Source organism: Squalius cephalus (genome assembly GCF_949319135.1).
Source record: "Squalius cephalus genome assembly, chromosome: 12".
Lineage (NCBI taxonomy): Eukaryota > Metazoa > Chordata > Actinopteri > Cypriniformes > Leuciscidae > Squalius > Squalius cephalus.
In genome coordinates this window covers 21,855,362-21,880,402 of record NC_137133.1, presented here as the reverse complement: position 1 = coordinate 21,880,402, position 25,041 = coordinate 21,855,362, and the positions used below count along the sequence as shown (strand labels likewise).

Genomic DNA, 25,041 nt, shown 5'->3' with positions numbered 1-25,041 from the left:
TGTTCATTAATTATTCATTAATATGTTAAAAACCTACTTTTGCGAACTAGTCCTAGGTTTTTTGCCCAATCGGAACCAGACCAGTCTAGGACAATTCTCTGGACTCTCTAGATCAAGAATTATCAAAAAAAAGTTGAACTTTTGCATTTGGATGGCTGTAATAGGGTAATTTATAAAATGGGCGTGTCAAAATACATTAAAAAGCCTATAAATCCTAAATAAAAACTCAGAACTTCACAAAAATTGGTCAGCATATGTGACATAACATCATTAACAAGCATGAAAAATTCTATGGAGATCGGACGATAGGTGGCGCTATAACTGTTAAAAAGCTTTAAAATCATATATTTCCTATGGTAAACTGGCTGTATTGGCTGTAAATGGTCTTTTCCATCTCTGATCATATAATTTTCATATCATAATGTTCAAAACTAGTGCAATACAATTCTCTGGACTCACTAGATCAATAATTGTCAGAAAAAGTTGAACTACTTCATTTGGATAGCTATAATAGGTTCACTTCAAAATCTGGCCTTTACCAAGTGTCCCCGAAAGCCTATATCTCTTTAATCAATGCTCAGACCTTCTTAAAAACAAGTCAGAACGTGTGAAATATCACCCTGAACAAGCATGAAAATTTTCAGACAGATCGGACAAAATTTGCCTCTATAACAGTTAAAAAGGTGAAAATGATATGAATTAATGGCATGTTAAGCCAATAAGTGGTATTTTACTGCCCCCTGCTGTTTAAAATAGTCATTTTCTCATGTTGGTATTGGTATCAGCCATGGTAAATCATGATATATGATGGTGTGTGTGTGTGTGTGTGTGTGTGTGTGTGTGTGTGTGTGTGGTACAAATATAACAAAGGTTTTATTTTCCAACATGAAAACAAACATAACAGAGTGCTAGTGCACAAACAATAACCGACAATGATAATGGATGAGAGGGGAACTTAAATACACAGATCAAGACAAGGACAACAGGTGACGGTTATGATGATGAGGAGCAGGTGATGATGAGGAGGGTGATGAGGAGCAGGTGCAGGTGATGACGACAGATGGTGAATGTGATGAAGACAGAAGGTGAATGTGATGAAGGTGAATGTGACACCAATATCACTGAAACGTGTGTGTGTGTGTGTGTGTGTGTGTGTGTGTAGCATTATTGTGTGTAGCATATGTAGCAAGTATGCATTATTGAGTTAACATGGAAACACTGGTTTGCTTTAGTGCAGAAAACTGGTCAAAATCATGAGGTTTAAAGTGAAAGTGAGCCAATAAGTGGTCTTCTACTACCCTCTGCTGGCCATTCTACTTATTAATTAATTTTTTCCACATGTGCTTGCATTTATACTTGAATACACACTAAAAATCACTTATATAGCAATAACTATTATAACACAATCATATTTTGTCAGTGTTAATCACTTTATTTGCACTGACACTTCAAATAATTGCTAGTAATGTGGTAAATCATGGTAAATCATGGTTAACTATGCTGTGTGTGTGTGTGCGTGTGTGTGTGTGTGTGTGTGTGTAAGCATGCATTGAGTTAACATGGATAAACTGGTTTGCTTTAGTGCAGAAAACTGGTTTAAAGTGAAAGTGAGCCAATAAGTGGTCTTCTACTGCCCTCTGCTGGCCATTCTACTTATTAATGAAATATTTCAACATGTGCTTGCATTCATACTTGAATACACACTAAAAAAATCACTTATATAGCAATAACTATTATAACACTATCATATTTTGTCAGTGTTAATCACTTTATTTGCACTGACACTTCAAATAATTGCTAGTAATGTGATAAATCAGGCTAGAAACATGGTAAATCAAAGTAAATAATACTAGATTGTCGTTTATCTCCTGGTAAATAATACTAGAATGTGGTACAGGGTTTCCGCGGAGTCATAAAAAGTCATAAAACGTCTTAAATTTAATAATTAGAATTTTAGGCCATAAAAAGTCATAAAAATGTCCGGATTTCCATACAAGGTCATAAATTTCATTTAGCCACGTCATAAATTGATATGCTCTTTCATTCGTTGGTTCTACCATTGCCTTTTCCCCCTGAAAATGCGCTGGCGGCATAATGTTTAATGCACAGGATAAATGCGCCAAAAGCGGAACGCTCATTTGAAACGCGCGCCACACGGACCATTTACCCGCTCGGCTCAAAGTCCAAACGGCAGCGCAGCGCGAGCTCAATAGAACTGATGCGTTTACTCTGATCGGTCTCAGTCACAAGATCCAGTGAGAAGTGCTTGAATTCAGCGAAGAACACACTGTCTCAGTGATTTAAACCAGTTTAAAGGCAGATGAAACAGCGCTGACCAACAGGAGAAACTCTGCACAACGATACAGCAGAAGGCTTTTCCGTCTACAATCTCCCATCATTTACCATGGATTTACTGTAACGTTAGCCTAGTAATATTAACTGCACCATGTGGGATATACTGAATTTTATTATATTATTAGTGCTGATAATCTATTAAAGGACTAATGGAATATTTACAGTATTTAATAATGTATTTAGGCTACTGTTTTTCATACATTTCCTGAAGATACGTGCCATCAAAGTTAGGCAACACAAACCTGTTTCAAGACTTGACCCCTATTAGCACATGCAGAAACTATGTAATTATTTTCCCAATAAAGATATTTATTTTGTTAAGGACAAATGACAAATGTTTGAATGTCCTACCTCAGATTTGTGAAATGTTCACCTGTTTTAGCAAGTGTTTGTCATTATATTTTCTGACAATAAAGAGTAAAGTTAACGCTCTGGTTTCTACAACTTTCACTTGGAAGCAACAGTCTGCCTTTAAAGTCTGGTGTGTTTAGTAGTTGGCTCAAGCCCGTTGCAAATAATCAGTATCAAGAATATTGCTGTCTATTAATGTATTCAAAGCTGTCTTTAGGCATTTAAATAATACATCTTGTTACTTTCAATGAAAGTCAATTAAAAAAAAAACTTTTGAAAGGAATTTGAATGAATTTTTCGTAATTCGTGTAGGTCATAAATTTCAATCATAATGGTCATAAAAAGGTCTTAAAAAGTCTTAAATTTGACTGACCAAACCCTGCAGAAACCCTGGTGGTATATCATGGTAAATCATGGTTACCTATGCTGTGTGTGTGTGTGTGTGTGTGTGTGTGTGTGTGTGTGTGTGTGTGTGTGTAAGCATGCATTGAGTTAACATGGAAAAACTGGTTTGCTTTAGTGCAGAAAACTGGTTTAAAGTGAAAGTGAGCCAATAAGTGGTCTTCTAGTGCCCTCTGCTGGCCATTCTACTTAATAATTAAATATTTTACATGTGCTTTTGCATTCATACTTGGACACACACTAAAAATCACGTATATAACTAACTATTATAACACAATAATATTTTGTCAGTGTTCATCACCTCATTTGCACTGACACTTCACATAATTGCTAGTAATGTGGTTAATCATGCTAGAAACATTGTAAATCATAGTAAATAATACTGAAATGAGGTGTATCAAGGTAAATCATGCTAGAATCCTAATAAATCATTCTGGAACATGGTATATGATAGTAAATCATGCTAGAATCATATTAAATAATTCTAGAATGTGGCAAATCGTTGTGGGAGGAGCCTATTTTACTCAAATGGCTATAACTCAAGAAGTAAATGAGCTATCTTCACCAAACTCAGTACACATGTGTATGGGTTCAATTTGAGGTCACAGTAAACAATTCTATGGAGATCGGACCATAGGTGGCGCTATAACTGTTAAAAAGCTTTAAAACCATATATATCCCATGGTAAATTGCCTGTATTGGCTGTAAATGGTCTTTTCCATCTATTATGTCAGTGGTTACATGCTTATTAAATAAATCTTAATAACTTTTGATGCTTTTGTGCTTAAATGCCTTAAAGGCCTTAACTGCTTGAACCCCGATAAATGCTGCTTGCAGCTTTAATTATTATTATTATTCTTCTGCCGTAAAACGCATCGTGCAGCCCAAACCGTAAGGGCTAGAGCATTGAAACTTTGCCAGATGGTAGTACAAAAATCGAGGAGAGGTTCAGAGATTATGACCCCGATTGGCCCATAGGTGGCGCTATAGCGACCAAAAGCGCGAAACTGCTGATAACTCCTAGACCGTATGTCGCAGACTCAAGTGTCTTATATCATTGGAAAGCTGGACGCCTGACGAACAAAACGTATATCTCCGATTTTATTTCCGTCATGATAGATTTTCCGCCATTTTGAATTTTGTCAAAAATCTACTTTTGCGAACTAGTCCGTGGTTTTTCGTCCGATCGGAACCAAACCAGTGCAGAAATGTTCTCTGGAGTCTGAAGATCAATAATTATCGAAAAAAAGTTGAAATTTCGATTCATGGTCGCTAGGGGGCGCAAAATAAACGTTGTGGGAGGAGCCTATTTTAATAAAATGGTTATAACTCAAGAAGTAATTCAGTAAACTTCACCAAACTTGGTACACATGTGTAGGAGGTCAATCTGAGGTCACAGTAAAAAAATCGCGGCGATCGGCCACATGGTGGCGCTATAACATGAAAAAAACATAAAACAGGCTATAACCACCGTTATAACCACCGCAATCGTTAGTCCGATTGACTTGAAAATTGGTATGCAGTGTCTTGGTCCAAGGTGCCATGTATGTCTATGAGGACATTGGTGTATCTCAAAAAACATGGCCGCCATTGGCCAATAAAGTTGAGCACCTATTAGACAAGGTTAACGGAGGCCGATCGGAACGAAACTCGATGGGCATGTTCGACTCATGGCCCTGGAGGTCTGTAAGAATTTTAAAAGAAATCGGCCACTAGTTGGCGCTAACGAGTTTTATGGCTCTGTAATCACGTGGTGTTACACATATCATCACAAAATGCATATCATTTGATAGATCTGCTCATGCTGAACAACTTTGCCTCTAGAACCACTAATGTCAATCAAACCATTCAGTAAATATTCGTAATTATGTTAAAAACCTACTTTTGCGAACTAGTCCTAGGTTTTTCGCCCGATCGGAACCAGACCAGTCTAGGACAATTCTCTGGACTCTCTAGATCAATAATTATCAAAAAAAAGTTGAACTTTTGCATTTGGATGGCTGTAATAGGATCATTTATAAAATGGGCGTGGCAAAATACATTAAAAAGCCTATAAATCCTAAATAAAAACCCAGAACTTCACAAAAATTGGTGAACTTATGTGACATAACATCATTAACAAGCATGCAAAATTTCATGGAGATCGGACCATAGTTGGCGCTATAACTGTTAAAAGGCTTTAAAACTATATATTTCCTATGGTAAACTGCCTGTATTGGCTGTAAATGGTCTTTTCCATCTCTGATCATATAATTTTCATATCATAATGTTAAAAACTAGTGCAATACAATTCTCTGGACTCACTAGAACAATAATTGTCAGAAAAAGTTGAACTACTTCATTTGGATTGCTATAATAGGTTCACTTCAAAATGTGGCCTTTACCAATTGTCCCTGAAAGCCTATATCTCTTTAAAGAATGTTCAAACCTTCTTAAAAACAAGTCAGAACATGTGAAATATCACTCTGAACATGCATGAAAATTTTCAGACAGATCTGACAAAATTTGCCTCTATAACAGTTAAAAAGGTGAAAATGATATGAATATAATGGCATATTAAGCCAATAAGTGGTTTTTTACTGCCCCCTGCTGTTTAAAATAGTCATGTTGTCATATTGTTCTATAATTCATATTTAGACTTTATAAAATCACTATTTTAACATTTACAATTACATTTAGTCAAAATCCATCTGTTAAAGTATTAGTATTGACAGTTTGATCACATTATATATTTCAAATGTCTGTGTCTACAACATAATGTGTGTGTGTAGTCTTAGGTTTCTGAATAAATTCTGAATCATCTGATTAATAGCTTACAAAGACTTTGTGAAATGTTTATAGACCATTGAAATATATTTTCATAATGACATATCCCAATAGCATTGAAAAAACAACAACATTTGTCTTGTGTGTGTGTGTGTGTGTGTGTGTGTGTGTGTGTGTGTGTGTGTGTGTGTGTGTGTGTGTGTGTGTGTGTGTAAACATGCATTATGGAGTTAAAATGGAAAAACTGGTTTGCTTTAGTACAGAAAAATGGTGAAAATCATGAAGTTTAAAGTGAAAGTGAGCCAATAAGTGGTCTTCTACTGCCCTCTGCTGGCCATTCTACGTATTAATGAAGTCTACTCACATATGCTTTGGCATTCATTATACACTAAAAATCACTTATATAACAATAAGACACTAAAAAATAACTTATATAACAATTACTATTTTAGCACAATCATATTTTGTCAGAGTTTATCACTCATAAATCATATTTTGTCAGAGTATACAATCACAGTAAACAATGGTAAATCCTACTAGAATGTAGTATATCATGGTAAATCATGCTAGAATATGGCAAATCAGGCTAGAATCATAGTAAATAATACTAGAATGTGGTAAATTGTTGTGGGAGGAGCCTATTTTACTAAAATGGCTATAACTCAAGAAGTAAATGAGATATTTTCACCAAACTCAGTACACATGTGTATGGTTTCAATTTGAGGTCACAGTAAACATTTTTATGGAGATCGGACCATAGGTGGCGCTATAACTGTTAAAAAGCTTTAAAACCATATATATCCCATGGTAAACTGCCTGTATTGGCTGTAAATGGTCTTCTCCATCTATTATGTCCGTGGTTACATGCTTGCTAAATAAATCTTAATAACTTTTGATGCTTTTGTGCTTAAATGCCTAAAAGGTTTTAACTGCTTGAACCCCGATAAATGCTGCTTGCAGCTTTAATTATTATTATTATTCTCCTGTAAAACGCATCGTGCAGCCCAAACCATAAGTGCTGGAGACTTGAAACTTTGCCAGATGGTAGTACAAAAATAGAGGAGAGGTTATCAAATTATGACCCCGATTGGCCAATAGGTGGCACTATAGTAAGCAAAAGTATGAAATTGCTAATAACTCCTAGACAGTTTGTCGTAGACTCAAGTGTCTTATATCACTGTAATCCTTGGCTCAAGGTATATCTCCGATTTCATTTCCGGTATGCAAATTTTTCCCCCATTTTGAATTTTGTCAAAAACCTACTTTTGTGAACTAGTCCTAGGTTTTTCGCCCGATCGGAACCAAACCAGTGCAGAAATGTTCTCTGGAGTCTGAAGATCAATAATTATTGAAAAAAAGTTGAAATTTCGATTCATGGTCGCTAAGGGGCACCAAAACGTACGTTGTGGGAGGAGCCTATTTTATTAAAATGGCTATAACTCCAGAAGTAAATGAGGTATCTTCACCAAACTCGGTACACATATGTAAGAGGTCCATCTGAGGTCACAGTAAAAAAATCGCGGCGATTGGCCACATGGTGGCGCTATAAAACGAAAAAAACGTATAGACACCTGACTGTTTTTCCGAATGACTTGAAATTTGGTATGCAGTGTCTTGGCCCAAGGTGTCATGTATGTCTAAAAGGATATTGGCGTATCTCAAAAAACATGGCCGCCATTGGCCAATGAGGTTTGAGCACCTATTAAACAAGGTTAACGAAGTCCGATCGGAACGAAACTCGGTGGGCATGTTCGGCTCAAGCCCCTAGAGGTCTGTAAGAATTTTGAAAGAAATCGGCCACTAGTTGGCGCTAACGAGTTTTAAGGCTCTGTAATCACGTGGTGTAACAAATTTTGTCACAAAATTCATATCATTTGATAGAGCTCCTCATGCTGAACAACTTTGCCTCTAGAACCATTGCTGTCAATCAAACCGTTCATTAAATATTCGCGAACATGTTAAAAAACTACTTTTGCGAACTAGTCCTAGGTTTTTCACCCGATCCGAACCAGACCAGTCTAGGACAATTCTCTGGACTCTCTAGATCAATAATTATCAAAAAAAAGTTGAACTTTTGCATTTGAATGGCTGTAATAGGGTCATTTATAAAATGGGCGTGGCAAAATACACTAAAAAGTCTATAAATCCTAAATAAAAACTCAGAACTTCACAAAAATTGGTCAGCATATGTGACATAACATCCTTAACAAGCATGCAACATTTCATGGAGATCGGACAATAGGTGGCGCTATAACTGTTTAAACACTTTAAAACCATATATTATATGGTAAATTGCCTGTATTGGCTGTAAATGGTCTTTTCCATCTATAATCATATAATGTTCATATAATAATGTTCAAAACCAGTGCAGTGCAATTCTCTGGACTCTCTAGATCAATAATTATCAGAAAAAGTATAACTTCTTCATTTGGATGGCTATAATAGTGTCACTTCAATATGTAGCCTTGACCAAGTGTCTCCAAAAGCCTATATCTCTTTAATAAAAACAAGACAGAACATGTGACTCTTAAGAAGCATGAAAAATTTCAGACAGATCGGACAAAATTTGCCTCTATAACAGTTAAAAAGGTAAAAAATATATAACATGGCATATTAAGCCAATAAGTGGTATTGTACTGCCCCCTGCTGTCATTTCATCATACTACTCCCTAATATTGTTATATAATTCATATTTAGACTTTATAAAATCATTATTTTAACATTTACAATCACATTTTGTCAAAACTCATCTATTGAAGTATTACTATTGACAATTGTGTCAAATTAAGGAATGGAATTGAAAACGAAAGTAAAAACGGAGGCCGCCATTTAGGCCACGCCCCCCCAGTACAAATTCACTCATTACTCGAAAACGGAAAGTCGCTGCGCGCTCAAATTTTGATGGTAAGGACCTCTCCGGGCTCTTGATCGAAACGTATGGTCGCGGGCCTCGGGAGCGCCCCCCCCCCCCCCCCCCCGCGGCACCCCAGTCCGCGGCACCCCGACTTTGAACGGCCTTAACTCCCGACCCAGACCACCCCGAACCTTGTGTGAGAGCTCGTTGGAAAGGGCCCGTCCTTGGCTAGCTTCGATTCAAATGTGGTGTAATTTGCCCTGGGCATTCCAGAGATAAAAGCCCAAAAATATATGCCTTTGAACTGTCATAACTCCCGGGCCCAATCGTCAATCAGGACCGTTATGCACGCGCTGCACGCACGGACCAGTAACGGTTCTTTCTGTCATGCATTGATTGTATTTGCTTAACAGCAAAATGTTACGAATTTTGATAATACGAATAAAAATAATAGCCTACACTTCTTTTTTTTTTTCGCTGTGATATTTTTTCCCCTACTGTCTGCAGCAAAATGTTAAATTTTGTATATTGAGAAGGCGAATAAAATAATAATAAAAAAATGTTTGTGCAGACTACATTTTTATTTTCTCTGTGAAAATGTAGGCTACATGTGAAATTCTGGGAGATCTATATTAAAGTGGGATGGTCGGGTCGGGAAGAAAATTATTCTAAGCAGACAGCGGGTGAACAAATAGTGTATAGGCAGCGGGAACGGGTGGGTGCGGGATATAACCCCAGCGGGAGCGGGCGGGAGCGGGACTTAAAAAACAGTCCCGCGCAGACCTCTATCCTCAAGCACTATCTATGCTCTGAGTTTGAGAATTTTTCGCCTTCTGGTTCTCGAGATATAAGTGAAAAACTAAATTCCCATTCATTCATTCAAACACTTCAACTGTAAGATGGAGGCTGTAATTCCACTGTTGTCAACTAGAGGGAGTAGCAGTATTAGACATAGTATTAATCTTTTTATAAGCTTTCAGCTTTGGCCAACAAACAAATGCTTAAAGCTATTTTTTATTTATTTATTATTTTTGGACTGATAATATAGATCACAATGAAATATGTGAAATGGTTAGACCATTAAAAGTTTTTTTTCTTCACAATAACACATCCTAAAGACATTGAAAACATATTTGTCTTTGTGTGTGTGTGTGTGTGTGTGTGTGTGTAAAAATCCATTATTGAGTTAACATGGAAAAAATGGTTTGCTTTAGTGCAGAAAACTGGTGAAAATCATGAAGTTTAAAGTGAAAGTGAGCCAATAAGTGGTCTTCTAGTGCCCTCTTCCGGCCATTCTACTTATTAATGAAGTCTTGTGATTTATTCTTGTGATTCAGACTTGTGAGTCATTCATAATTAGACACTAAAAATCACTTATATTACAATAACTATTATAACACAATCATATTTTGTCAGTGTTTATCACTTCATTTGCACTGACACTTCACATAATTGCTAGTAATGAGGTAAATCATGGTAAATCACACTAGAAACATGATAAATCATAGTAAATAATACTAGAGTGTGGTGTATCAAGGTAAATCATGCTAGAATCCTAGTAAATCATTCTAGAACGTGGTATATCATGGTAAATCATGCAAGAACATGGTAAATCATGGTAAACTATGCTAGAACAGGGTAAATCATGGTAAACCATGATAAATCATGATAAACTATGGTTAATCGTGTTAGAATGTGGTATATCATGGTAAATCATGCTAGAACATGGTAAATAAAGGTAAACTAAGATAAAATCATGGTAAACTATGCTAGAACAGGGTAAATCATGGTAAACCATGATAAAACATGATAAACTATGGTAAATCATGCTAGAATGTGTTATATCATGGTAAATCATGCTAGAACATGGTCTTTTCCATCTATGATGTCAGTGGTTACATGCTTGCTAAATAAAACTTGATGTCTTTTGATGCTTTTGTGCTTAAAGGCCTTAAAGGCCTTAACTGCTTGAACCCCGATAAATGCTGCTTGCAGCTTTAATTTATAATTGTTATGCTTAAATGAAAATATTCTGACAGTGAGACTTAACCACAGGCTACTCGCTCCCACTGTATAAAAAATGCCTAAACACAAGTTAAAAACTATACGCACCTTTACAAAGAAACTGACATAATTTCATAACAAGCATTAATTATATATTCCTCTACCCACCTAATAAAACTAATGCAATATAAATCACTATATTTACTATTATACTATATAATAATATAGTATATATATATATTTACTATATTTATTTATTTATTTATTACTACATAGTATTCAATATAAATATTGCACATTTCTGCCCAACCATGGTAAATTACTACAGTACATTCATGGTAAATGTTTGTAAGGGTGATTAGGGGATTTAAAGTCTTCTAATTTCGTTCATGCCTCAGTGTTTCTCCTGCTTTCCTCATCAGTCTTGTTGGGAATGTTGAGGCTGTTTCATCCGATTTAATACTAATTAAATCATCGAGTGATTTGTGGTTTGTAACAGAAAGGTTTCTGTCAAACTGAAACGCTTCCCACTGGTTGTCGCAACGCTGTTTAATATAGTGTCCGGGACCGGGAGTAAACGCAACTCCGTGCTGGGCCGTGTTGAAACAACTAGTGAAACAACTGAAAACAGCGCTATTTGTTGTTATACTGTACTGACCGAGAAGCTCGATGGTGTTTTAAGCCCCCAATGGCTCCTTAGAGGCAGCTAACCCTACCCTCAACCTTAAACCTACCCATCCCCTCGCTGCCTGGAAGGCGCCGTTGGGGGCATAAAACACCAAAGACCGACCGAGAAACCGCTTCAGATGATTCAGTGACGGAGCGGTCCGAATGAATCCGAATAGTTTTAGACCGTTATGCAAGCGCGTTTAGAATTGAACCAAAAGAATGATTCATTCACGAATGATTGGTAGCCTATCGCTGGTTCAGTCGACATAAATTCGGCACACATATAATAACTGCTGAAATATTCGCACGTAAAACGTTTCTCAGGTCAAACGGAGCGAGTATCAAACTGAATTAGCCGCACCGCCAGGAAAAGAGGAGGAGGGAGGTTGGTGCCGTTGGGCCGCATAGAGATGATTGGCGGGCCACCAATTGAATAGCCCTGCCGTAGAGCTCTGGGTGACGTCTTTTGACAACACCCAGTATCATTGTGGTGATGGGTGGTGCACCACTAACATATTTTTTTTCAGGAAAAGTTGACTATTTGTATTCTATTGAAAGCTTTATTATATTATACGCTTGCATATAGCTGAGAAAAGATGCCCAATAATAAAGGAAACCCTACTTGCCTTTTATTTCTGTATAACTTTTACAGTCATATACACATTACAACCATATTCTTTGTAGATACATTCTTACTAAAGCAATTTACAAGTGAGTGTGTGTTTAAGTGACAAGTACCTAAATTCATACTAAAGCTAATGCTCATGCTAATGCGGTGCTGAAAATGCAAATACAAAAATGCATGTCATTGCAAATGCTTGATGCAAAAAGACAAATTGAGTATAGCACTGCACTATAGTTAAACCACATTATAGAGATTCCATCCATCCATCCATCCATCCATCCATCCATCCATCCATCCATCCATCCATCCATCCATCCATCCATCCGTTAGTGGAGAAGAGGGAATGTTAACACAAAGGCTGCTAATCTTTTTTTTCTTTCTCCTTGTCGGCTCCACTCTGTCCTCAAAGGCTTTGAGAAGACATGACACCCAAACACCAGAGTCTGATGAGGCCTTCAGAAACAGACTGCAGAGATCAGAGAACGAGAGAAGCAAGGTGTGTTTGTCTTTGATATTGACTCAGTGTACATAAATGCCATAAATATATTATTAATCTCAGTGCCTCGTATGCTATTCGGATAAGCTATTCGGATGTAAGCTGTGATTACATCTGGTTCTGTACGTTCAAACCTAAACAATCATTTAAGATTTGTAGCACAATATTTTCATTTTTTTATTAACTTTAATGCATGTAGCATCTTTGATCCTGTAACAGTGCTAGACTAGTAATGCACTGTTGATGTAATGCATGTGTTAAAGCAGATTAGGAAAGCTTTTCAGTACTCAAGTATGACAGTAACAGTTTTTGGAGGGAAAAAAAATCATAGAAATGATTTAAAATCATTCTAGTTCTAAATGTACAAAATAATAATAATAACAAGAACTGCAAACAGTTATACAGGGCTGAAGTGACTGTAGTGCAATGCAGAGCAGGAAGAGCAAAAACAGCAGAAATTGAACATACATGAAAAACAGGTAGAGAAGTACAGGTGAGAATGAACTCAAAATGAACAGAAGTTCAGATGAGAATGAACACAGAATGAAAAAAAACACACACTTATTTCTAATCCAAGAGGAAGAAAGATTAGTTCAACGCTTACCCGGTAAGCTATAAAGGAATTGAAATGACAACATTACATACAGTTTTATAAAGTTGTACAACACGGGACTCAAACCCACAGTCTCTGGGTGAGGTGCCTATTGCTCATTTCGTCGCACCACTGGGAAGACGTGTGTTAACACAGATGCCGAAGTTCAAGTGAGAATCAACTGGGGTCTGAGGGGGTTTTGGGGCCATGGAGAAGTTTTAACATGCCCTGACATTTGTGTTTTTTTCAGTTGCTTATAAACATATTAATGGCTAAAGTCTCATTACACTGTATTCAGCACAAACTTGGCAATAATAATATGTGAGCAACATGTATGTACATGTTTATATATACTGAACAAAATTATAAATGCAACACTTTTGTTTTTGCCCCCATTTTTCATGAGCTGAACTCAAAGATCTAAGACTTTTTCTATGTATGCAAAAGGCCTATTTCTCTGAAATATTGTTCACAAATCTGTCTGAATCTGTGTTAGTGAGCACTTCTCCTTTGCCGAGATAATCCATCCACCTCACAGGTGTGGCATATCAAGATGCTGATTAGACAGCATGATTATTGCACAGGTGTACCTTAGGCTGGCCACAATAAAAGGCCACTCTAAAATGTGCAGTTTTATCACACAGCACAATGCCACAGATGTCGCAAGCTTTGAGGGAGTGTGCAATTAGCATGCTGACTGTAGGAATGTCCACCAGAGCTGTTGCCCGTGAATTGAATGTTAATTTCTCTACCATAAGCCGTCTCCAAAGGCGTTTTAGAGAATTTGGCAGTACATCCAACTGGTCTCACAACTGCAGACCACGTGTAACCACACCAGCACAGAACCTCCACATCCAGCATCTTCACCTCCAAGATCATCTGAGACCAGCCACCCAGACAGCTGCTGCAACAAACGGTTTGCATAACCAAAGAATTTCTGCACAAACTGTCAGAAACCGTCTCAGGGAAGCTGATCTGCATGCTCGTCATCCTCATCGGGGTCTTGACCTAACTGCAATTCGTCTCCGTAACGACTTGAGTGGGCAAATGCTCACATTTGATGGCGTCTGGCACTTTGGAGAGGTGTTCTCTTCACGGTTGAATCCTGGTTTTCACTGTACAAGGCAGATGGCAGACAGCGTGTATGGCGTTGTGTGGGTATATACACTCACCTAAAGGATTATTAGGAACACCTGTTCAATTTCTCATTAATGCAATTATCTAATCAACCAATCACATGGCAGTTGCTTCAATGCATTTAGGGGTGTGGTCCTGGTCAGGACAATCTCCTGAACTCCAAACTGAATGTCAGAATGGGAAAGAAAGGTGATTTAAGCAATTTTGAGCGTGGCATGGTTGTTGGTGCCAGACAGGCCGGTCTGAGTATTTCACAATCTGATCAGTTACTGGGATTTTCACGCACAACCATTTCTAGGGTTTACAAAGAATGGTGTGAAAAGGGAAAAACATCCAGTATGCGGCAGTCCTGTGGGCGAAAATGCCTTGTTGATGCTAGAGGTCAGAGGAGAATGGGCCGACTGATTCAAGCTGATAGAAGAGCAACTTTGACTGAAATAACCACTCGTTACAACCGAGGTATGCAGCAAAGCATTTGTGAAGCCACAACACGCACAACCTTGAGGCGGATGGGCTACAACAGCAGAAGACCCCACCGGGTACAACTCATCTCCACTACAAATAGGAAAAAGAGGCTACAATTTGCACGAGTTCACCAAAATTGGACAGTTGAAGACTGGAAAAATGTTGCCTGGTCTGATGAGTCTCGATTTCTGTTGAGACATTCAGATGGTAGAGTCAGAATTTGGCGTAAACAGAATGAGAACATGGATCCATCATGCCTTGTTACCACTGTGCAGACTGGTGGTGGTGGTGTAATGGTGTGGGGGATGTTTTCTTGGCACACTTTAGGCCCCTTAGTGCCAATTGGGCATCGTTTAAATGCCACGGCCTACCTGAGCATTGTTTCTGACCATGTCCATCCCTTTATGACCACCATGTACCCATCCTCTGATGGCTACTTCCAGCAGGATAATGCACCATGTCACAAAGCTCGAATCATTTCAAATTGGTTTCTTGAACATGACATTGAGTTCACTGTACTAAAATGGCCCCCACAGTCACCAGATCTCAACCCAATAGAGCATCTTTGGGATGTGGTGGAACGGGAGCTTCGTGCCCTGGATGTGCATCCCACAAATCTCCATCAACTGCAAGATGCTATCCTATCAATATGGGCCAACATTTCTAAAGAATGCTTTCAGCACCTTGTTGAATCAATGCCACGTAGAATTAAGGCAGTTCTGAAGGCGAAAGGGGGTCAAACACAGTATTAGTATGGTGTTCCTAATAATCCTTTTGTATTTCTATGCACTGGAGAATTTTTTTTTCCCTTCTTCTAGTCAGCGAGCTCATCCTCCCCAAATTCATGCAGAATATGTCCGATGCTGGCCAGTATCAGGTCACTGTGATTCTCAAATCTGTGAAAAAGAAAAAACACCTGTGAGCATACTGATAACAGGATTATAGCAACTATTGTATTAACATTAATATATTGTCCACTCTTTACAGAAAACATAATCTTTGTGATCTCATGCATGCATGTATTATTGCACAGTATGTGAACAAAATTTGTATATTATATCTTATATAATATATTTAGCATATGAGCAGAAATTTGCAAACAAAAGCTTCATTGATGTGGCAGTAGTCTATTTTACAGTAAACACTTCATAATCTATCCAGAACAGGTCAAAGAATCCTTGTCTAAACATTCACATTACATCTGTAATATATTATATTCGTATTTAAGTTATATTCTAGAGCATATAAAAGTTAATTGGCAGTTTAATACGCTACTTTCACAGACATTTTATTTCAACATATTTCAGTCGATTTCACTCATCTCTATACAGCAAAATAGTTTGGGAAAAGCCAAACTAGTCAATGTGTACTTGTTCATGTAAAAATAGAGGGTATGCATCAACATCACTTTCCCGCCAGAACACGCCCCCCTCAGCCGGACTAAGTGGCAAAAGAGCCTGCTTTGTGACTGGATTTAATAGGGGAAACTGTGAAAATATGAGTAAAACAAAATATTATCAGTTTAAACCTAAGGTTGGGACTCAATATACTGTAGTGTTTCTTACAACTTACCAAAGATCCAGTGATCCATGGATATTGACATGCAGCCAGGAATCGTGTTTCCTGACATTTATATGTGCCTGATTTTGACTCCGGGGAAATACATAAAGCAAATTTGCCTGTGACCGCTTTATATAAATACAATATAGGTAGGTATAAATCCATGTGATCACTTATATCAATGATATATCGTCATATCGCCCAGCCCTAAAACTTGAATAGTTTTTTGTCAGTGTTTATTTAAAATCATCCAATTATGCAGTTATACAATATAAAACAACACAATATGTAGGGTATGATTTTATCCCTAAATTCAGCATATTGACACAAAATGATAACTGCAAATCCACCTTTTGCTACCTGGAGTCCAGTTGTTTCTATGAATCTATAATGTCTATAATATGTTAAGAGCTCGCTTAAAGGTCCCATGACATGAAAATTTCACTTTATGAGGTTTTTTTACATTAATATGAGTTCCCCTAGCCTGCCTATGGTCCCCCAGTGGCTAGACATTTTGATAGTTGTAAACCAAGCCCTGGGTATTTTTGAGAAAATGAAAGCTCAGACGGGTGAATCTAGAATCTTCCCTTTATGTCGTCATAAGGGTAAAGGTCACCTCCCCTTTCTCTTCTTTTCCCGCAAAGAGAATTTGGCCCGCCCATGAGAAAATGAGCTCCACGAGCGTGATATTGTTTTTTTCTCGAGAGACATCATGGCTTGCAAATGAGCGAAGCATGGCAGTTGCTCAGTGTTTGGATGTACAAATGAACACAAAAGTATTTTTTTAGTTCCTTCATCCGAGCCTCTGAAGAACCAGTGGGTTATGTGAAGGGAATAGATCTAAATACTTAAAAAACTTCTCACGATTCGTTAATCTCGATAGCTGTAATAGTAAAAGTATTCGAGAGAGTTCCACATGTAATGCTAGCTATTTCATATGCAAGCATGTCAGCCAATCACAGCAGTGATTCACTGAAGTCTCACAGCAGGCACGCCCCTTCAAACAGTGTTCAAATCAGAGGCTAAAATCAGGCTAGGAAAAATGCCTTTTATTTCTAAATTATTAAAAAAAATTATCTTAAAAACATACTAACATTATAAGGGCACCTCAGGAAACATTATAAAATAATAAAATGATCTATGTCATGGGACCTTTAAGTACTGAGGAACAAAACCGTTTAGTGCGTTGTAAGTAATTAGCAAAATTTTCAAATGTATGCAATGTTTAATAGGGAGCCAATGCTTCCAGTACTTCCTGGTTCTAGTAAGAACTATAGCTGCTTCATTTTGGACCAGCTGGAGTTTGTTTATTAAGCGTGCAGGGCAACCACCCAGTAGAGCATTACAATAATCTAGCCTAGAGGTCATGCACACATGAACTAACTTTTCTGCATTTGTCACTGAGAGCATACGTCATAATTTAAATATATTTTTAAGATATTAATTATAGTGATGTACCAACTGGGGTTCCCTGTATACTTTACAGCATTAGTTAAGAGAGATTTTTTTTTTCCTTGAGGATATTTGCCATGTACTGTACCTGATAGGCCACAATTAATCGATATTGAATTTAACTAAATTGAGTCGAATCTCAAGCTTGTGAATCGAATCGTGAAATTTGTGTCAATGCCCAGCCCTAGTCATAATGTTTTGGCTCATCGTCGGTGTATACATCAAACACATTTACATGGTGAACTTGTTCTATGAAAGAAGTCGGTCTATTGTTCATTTGTGCTTGGTACTCCTATTTCTATTTTTATTAGCTGCCAAAATGCCAAAACCAAATTTGAGTTGTTGAGTGTGTTCAGACGGCTCCTTCAGTGGGTGTTTCTCAATTGGAATAAGCTAGAAATTAGAGCAGAATTTATGCCCATAATCATGAAGCAAAAAATTTGGTTACTGCAAATTCCTCTACAGATGCAGCAGGAATTGGAGAGACTCAGAAAGCAGCTGGATCAATCAGAAGGAGGACGAGACACCCTTCTTCAGCAGGTGAGCTTCCCTTCTTCCACTGAATTGTTTTGCTACAGCGTTGGCTGATGCAAAGATGTTTTCCTTTGTTCATCTAAAATTGTAATAATTTACTCTCCTTCATTTTATTCTTGCCCTTATGTTGTTCTAAACCTAAACTTTCTAACACAAAAAGATGGCATTTTAAATAGCGGACATTTTCCCTTGCAATTAAGGAAGGGGAAGGTTACCAGTGAATAACGTCTGTTTCTCACACAAAGCTATCATAGAGCTTCAAAAGATTTGTAGTGCACCAGTCATATGGACTATATTTATAAAACCTGTTTTTTGCATCCTTAATATCAGAAGTCAGCAACCTATGGCACATATGGGGAGAGATCTGTATATTTCATTTAAATTAAGAACCTCACACCTGCATACAGTTCTACATTTTGAGGTAATTATTCCACAGAGTAACACAGCTTGTTTTATTAAGTTAGGAGCTATAAATACTAATAAAGTGTGAGAATTGAACTGTGCTAGTCAATGAAAGTGCACAGCTCTTGCAAACCATTAGCACTACCTCTGCGCATCACAAGCTGCTGAAAGCACGACGCAGATCAAGACAGCTTGTTCAACAGTTTGTTCTTCTGTATTTGTTGCACAAAGTTAAAAACCAAGTTAATGCTTTAAATTTCTGAGATATTCAACTAAGTATATACAGTGGTAGAGTCCTATTAAGCACAATGAAGGGGTTGATGTGATCTCCTTTCATGCATAGTGGGGTTCAGTGGAGTAACTAATTCAGTGGGGGATTAAATGGCGGACAGTTTTTATTTTTTAATGTGTGTGTCTGTGCTGTTGGCCTGCAGATGGATGCCATGCGTTCTCAGCTTCTGAGGATGGAGAAGGAGCGTGTAGATTTGCAGAGGGAGGTGTCTTTACTCTCGTCTCAGCAGAGAAGCACAAGGAGACCGCAGGAGAGAGGGGTGACAAGTCTTGACAGTGGTAAAATATGTTGATATGGGTGAGGTTAGAGTGTTTTGTGGATTGTTTACTGTTTAATCACTGTGTGTGTCTGTGCACAGACCTGGAGAGAGAGAATGAAGAACTGCGGGTGCAGCTGGGTAGAATTGGTGTTTCTAGTGAGATGGAGGAACTGAAAAAATGTGTAGAACACAAAGAGAGAGAGAAAACTCAGCTCGCTTTCCAGGTTGAGGTTTGTGTGTTTATTCCCATAGCCATTTCCCTTCTTAATTTAGGTAATGGAGGTGGTTAGTAGGGTCAGCAGTTTTTCAGGGTTGGGTGGGGGTTGTAATTAGTATTGTTTTGTAATTTTTGTATTGTTTTCTATTTTTATGGTTTTCTGTCTGTATGTCTTGCCATGAAACTAATTTCCCCTTGGGGGACATAAATAAAGTTAAAGTTGATTCTATTGTTTTTTACGAGTGCTCAACTGATTTTATCTATGGTAAACTTTCATGTTCATGAAGTGCAGTGAGAGAGTTCCAGCCCTCTGCCTACATGCTAAATAAAAACAATGACACCACATTGAATGAAAAAGATGTTCTTCTACTTGAATCAAACTAAATATTAAAAGACTTTTCTGGTACAGTACTTCATGAGTCATGAGTGCTTAGAATTACACATCTCTCTCAGTGTTCAGATGTCATCTTTGTTCATTATTATTTTTGTTCTTTTTGTCTGTCTACATTTTCTTTCTTTCTTTCTTTCTTTCTTTCTTTCTTTCTTTCTTTCTTTCTTTCTTTAGGCTCTTTCTGCAGATCTGCAGCGGCGTGAGCAGCAGCAGTTGAAGATGTTGGCCCAACTGAAGGAGATCCAGTCTCGTTCAGAAGACAACGGGTCAGATTGTGCCCGTCTGGAGGCCCAGCTGATGGAGAGCGAGAGAAGGAGAGAGGAGCTGCGTTCTAAAGCTCAGGAAGCAGTCCGACAGTGGAAGAACAAGTGCAAGAGACGGGAGCGAGAGCTTCAGGAACTAAAGGAGGAGAGCAGAAACAACACTGATAAAGATAAACGGGTGAGACTTTGCAACCCTTTGAAGGGATAAAAAAAAATAGCTTTTTGCCACACTTTCCATTGTATGTGATTGTGAATAAAAAAAAAAAGCCGCGTTTCCACCGCAGCAACTTTCCCCAGGAACTAGGGACTTTGGGCTGGTACTCAGTGTGTTTCCACCGCAGGAACCAGGGTCTAAATGAAGTTCTGGGTAAATGTTTCCCTCTCCGAAAGTCCCTGCTTGCGAGGTAGTACTTTTTGAAAGTTCAGGAACTTTCATGGGTGGGACTTGGGCGCTGAACATGCTGATTGGTTGAGTTCATGCCACATTTTGATTAGTCGACGCAGCATTTTATTTCAACCTCCATCTGTTGCAGTGCGTGCAGTAAGAGTTGTTTGCTATTCGAATCAACAATGGAGTTTAAAAAATACGATGGATGGACCGACAATCGACTGGATGGACCGGTTCAGGCTTTATTAAGCTTAAATTCAGAGGATGAAATCAAGCGGGAACTGACGCAGTCCTACGTCACCGGACTAATATGCCTAGTCTTCATGGTACTTTAGACCACGGTGGAAACGCAGACAGCAACAGGTCTGGGGGAAAAAAGTTCCTGGGACAAATTGTTCCGGGTAATTTCGGTGGAAACGCGGTTAAAGTCAATAGCTTTTCATGTATTATTAATCCGTAAAATAAAAAAAACTCCTCAGAGCAAAGAGAGAGAAGGTGTTCTTAGCCAGCAGGCAGAGGGTGCCCGCCGACAGCTCGCCGATGCCCTTGGACGTCTCTCTCAGCGTGAAGAGGACGTACGCCGCTGTGATGTGGATCTTGCTGAAGCTCGCTCACGGCTTGTCACTTTAGATCTCAAGCTCCGAGAGGCTCAGGAAAGCTTGAGAGGCCATGAAGAGGAAGCCCAGAAACAAATCTCCTTACAGGTGCGTATGAGAGAAGAGAACATCCAGCTGAAGGAGCGTGTGGAGCTCCAGGAGCAGAGGAGAGAGGAGGAGCAGAGATCTCTGCTGGATCTCCAGGGCTCAGTCAAGAACCTGAGCGCTGCGAGAGCTGACCTTACTGCCAGACTGGCCGAGGTTGAGAGCTCCAAGAAGGATCTAGAAAAACAGCTCACTGCGGCTCAGGAAGAGAGCTCCTCTTTTGGACGACAGCTGGAACTGGAGAGGCAAGTGCATCAGAAGGAGCTGAGCCTCCTCCAAACAACACAGCAAGAATGCAAAGCAAAACAGGACAGAGACGTACACAACATGCTGAGATTATACCAGCGAGAGAGAGATGAACTGGAGGCTCTCGTCAGAGACCTTAAGGTTTGAATATTAATCATGAAATAGTCACCTTCATTTATATAGCGCTTTTAACAATATGGATTGTTTCAAAGCAGCTTTACTGTGAGAATAGGAAATTAAAGTAACAGAGATTGTTTTGGCTTTACAGCAGCTCTAGAATAAAGTTATTGTCCAGCTAAAGTTAGTAAAGTTAGTCTTTACAATGATAACAGGAAAATAATGCAACAAAGTTTGTTTCTTGAAGAAAATAGCGTCATAGTCCAGCTTAAGCAAGTTAAGTGATTAATTTTTGTTGTGAAAAAGTTATTATTTTAGTATATATATATATACAGTGCTATGCATAAGTTTAGACACCCATGCTAAAGTTGACTAAAAAGAGGAATAAAAAATCATCTTTTGGAAATTGAACTTAATGCCTTAATTAAAAAAATTAGGAAAAATCCAACCTTTAAGGACACCAATTTTCTTTGTGAATGAATAATGTATTGTAAATAAATAAATGTTCTTACTTAAAATACAGGGTGCATAAGTTTGGACACCCCTATGTTAAATTCAAAAAGAGGCAGGCAGATTTTTATTTTTAAAGGCCAGCTACTTCATGGATCCAGGATACTATGCATCCTGATAAAGTTCCCTTGGCCTTTGGAATTAAAATAGCCCCACATCATTACATAGCCTTCACTATACCTAGAGATTGGCATGGAGTACTTTCCATAAGATCATCTCTCAATGCAAATCAAACCAGCTATTAGGCTAACTGAAATAAAACCATGCCAATCTCTAGGTATGGTGAAGGCTATGTGATGATGTGGGGCTATTTTAATTCCAAAGGCCAAGGGAACTTTATCAGGATGCATAGTATCCTGGATCCATGAAGTAACTGGCCTTTAAAAATAAAAATCTGCCTGCCTCTATGGGAATTTAACATAGGGGTGTCCAAACATATGCACCCTGTATTTTAAGGAAGAATTTATTAAGAATTATATCAATTTATTTATCGTATTTATTTACGATACATTATTCATTCACAAAGAAAATTGGTGTCCTTAAAGGTTGGATTTTTCCTAATTTTTTTAATTAATGTATTAAGTTCAATTTCCAAAAAATGATTTTTTATTCCTCTTTTTAGTCAACTTTAGCATGGGTGTCTAAACTTATGCATAGCACTGTATATATATATATATATATATATATATATATATTTATATAACCACTCTGGAGAAAACCGTGATGTCATTGTCCAGCTTAGTTCATTTCTCATATAATGGTGTCAATGCAAGCAGATCAGTAATATTGTTGAATATTAAATGTCCCCAACTAAGCAACCCAAAAGCCAAAGGCGACAGTGGCAAGGAACCAAAACTCCATCAGGAGAACCCAGGCTCAGTCGGGGGGCCAGTTCTCCTCTGGCTAGTTCACCCCAAATAAAAATTCTTTCATTATTTACTCACACTTGGGTCCTTTCAAATCTGTAGATGTTTTTTTTTGTTTTTTTTTCGTGTGTGCAGGGCTTGACATTAATGGTTGTTCACTTTTCCAAGACATCCACACATTTAAAAAAAAATAAGATTTAAAATTTGGTCACAAAAAGAAATGTTTTAAATATCTAAGAAGATAATTATTTTTAAATAAAGCACAGAAGCTCCATAAATCTCTCATGCATTCAAAAGCTGGTTGGTGACAGCTGACAGAAAACAACAAACATGTTGATTGCAGCAAAAAAAAAAAAAAAAAAAAAAATCATGGAAATTCATTGTCAAAAACTAAAAGTTGTTTATATGAAACATACACAGTTTATATGGAATACTTTTATGTTTTTTTTTTTTTTTTTTTTTTTTGTATGTCTAGAGTTGTGTAATAATGATTAGTCTTTTTTAAATTTATTTATGGAAAGAATAACAGCAGCTTGAACAGAAGCTTGCTGTAAGCTTGAATATTTAAACCTGGTGTCTTGACCAAGCCCTCTACAGAATAATATTATTAGGTTTTCACCAGAGAGCAAGATTACACACAAAGGGATTTTGGGGATCTTACAAATCTACATTGATTTCTTGCACCTAGAAATCCATCACAATTTCCTCCAAGCTAGTGAACTACATCTTGTGGGAAGAAAACAATATAATATGATAATATAAACAAAGATAATATTGTTTTGTTGTTTGTGTAGTCGGAGGCAGTGGCGGATAGTGAACTAAGGAGAACTCTGCAGCTGAAACTGGACAAAATTAAGGCTGAATGTGATAAACTGACAGAGCAGCTGAGCTCCAGTGAGGAGAGTCACGCTCAGCTCCTCCGCAAATACCACGGCCTCAGAAAAGAGCTGGATGTGAAGGTATCACGAATTTTCTGATCAAATCAGTGCTTTTCATTGATAAAAGTATAATAAAGACAAAGACTCTTTTTCAAGACCTCCAATCTGTTTGCAATTGTTTATGCTTCAAGTCATTTCTGGAATTCGAATGTTACATTGTACAGATGTAACCTGCACAATTTTGATAACCTGCACAATTTTGACAAAAATCATATTTTGTATCTTGATATTGTAATCACAATGATTAAGTTTGATTTATAGATTTTACATTTAAATGTGGGCATCTGTATGGTGTATTTTCACTCACAAGCTAATCAGGCTACACCATTTTAAAGTTACTGGCCGTTCAGAATTACTACTAACCAAAACAAAAATATCAGAAATTGACCAGATTATCAATAACTGCTTTAGATTTAAATTAGTAATTCTAAAATTAGTATTAAGTATTATAGTAAAGTATTATATCTGATTCTGAATCAATTAATGGTTTTCAGTTTTATGAGTCAATAAATTTTTGCAGATACTATAAAAGTAAAATTTAAATAAATAAAAAACTAAATTATGGTATTCACATTGTAGATTTTTGGCTGTCAATTTATTAAGAAATGAGCCGTTTCCTTACAAAGTCAGAAAAAGTTCCTTGCAGTCAGCATACTGGATACAGCGTATTGAAGCCTCTCCTCCATTGACATCCATTACACTCAAAGAAAACAATGTTTTCCAATTTCAAAATGTGGCGCAACCAGAGCCGGCGCCAGCCGAGCGCTGATGAGGGGGCGTCTGAAATACCGGGAGGGGGCGTTCACATTAACGCACGTCACCACTTTTTGCCAGGGTCGATATTCTCCCCACCACTTTTTAAAAACATCAATTTGTTCGTTTGTCAAATTAGAGTCGTTCTAGTGCTGAAATGTGTTGTTTTTTTAAATCAAGTGATCAAAAGTGCTCGTTGCCGCTTCGATCAGTGAAGCGATACAGTGTTGTCTTGTGGCTCGCGCAGTCTTCACTCTTCACACGGACGCGCGCTTCAATCCGTTGCGGAGACTGAGCTATTCGTTTCGTTCTGGTGAAATCACAACAAAATGTGCAAAACAGATCCACCCACACAATTATACATACAAATGAACTGGTAGTGCTATTACCATACAGCAAAAAAAGAGGTTGAAATGAGATCAGATCCAGATGGATA

At 37.8% G+C, this 25,041-nt stretch overlaps 1 protein-coding gene across 3 annotated transcripts in view; it reads left to right on the top strand.

The window, feature by feature from the left end:
• The window catches only part of cep128 (centrosomal protein 128), a 363,668-nt gene that overhangs the window by 134,448 nt on the left and 204,179 nt on the right, over nucleotides 1-25,041 (top strand). For all 3 annotated transcript variants that reach the window (XM_079888956.1, XM_079888957.1, XM_079888955.1), the window contains exons 9-15: nucleotides 12,436-12,522; nucleotides 18,194-18,268; nucleotides 19,099-19,234; nucleotides 19,315-19,445; nucleotides 19,998-20,264; nucleotides 20,954-21,562; nucleotides 23,709-23,873. In XM_079888956.1, coding sequence (XP_079745082.1) covers nucleotides 12,436-12,522; nucleotides 18,194-18,268; nucleotides 19,099-19,234; nucleotides 19,315-19,445; nucleotides 19,998-20,264; nucleotides 20,954-21,562; nucleotides 23,709-23,873 — 1,470 coding nt within the window. The remainder of the gene's footprint in view (nucleotides 1-12,435; nucleotides 12,523-18,193; nucleotides 18,269-19,098; nucleotides 19,235-19,314; nucleotides 19,446-19,997; nucleotides 20,265-20,953; nucleotides 21,563-23,708; nucleotides 23,874-25,041) is intronic.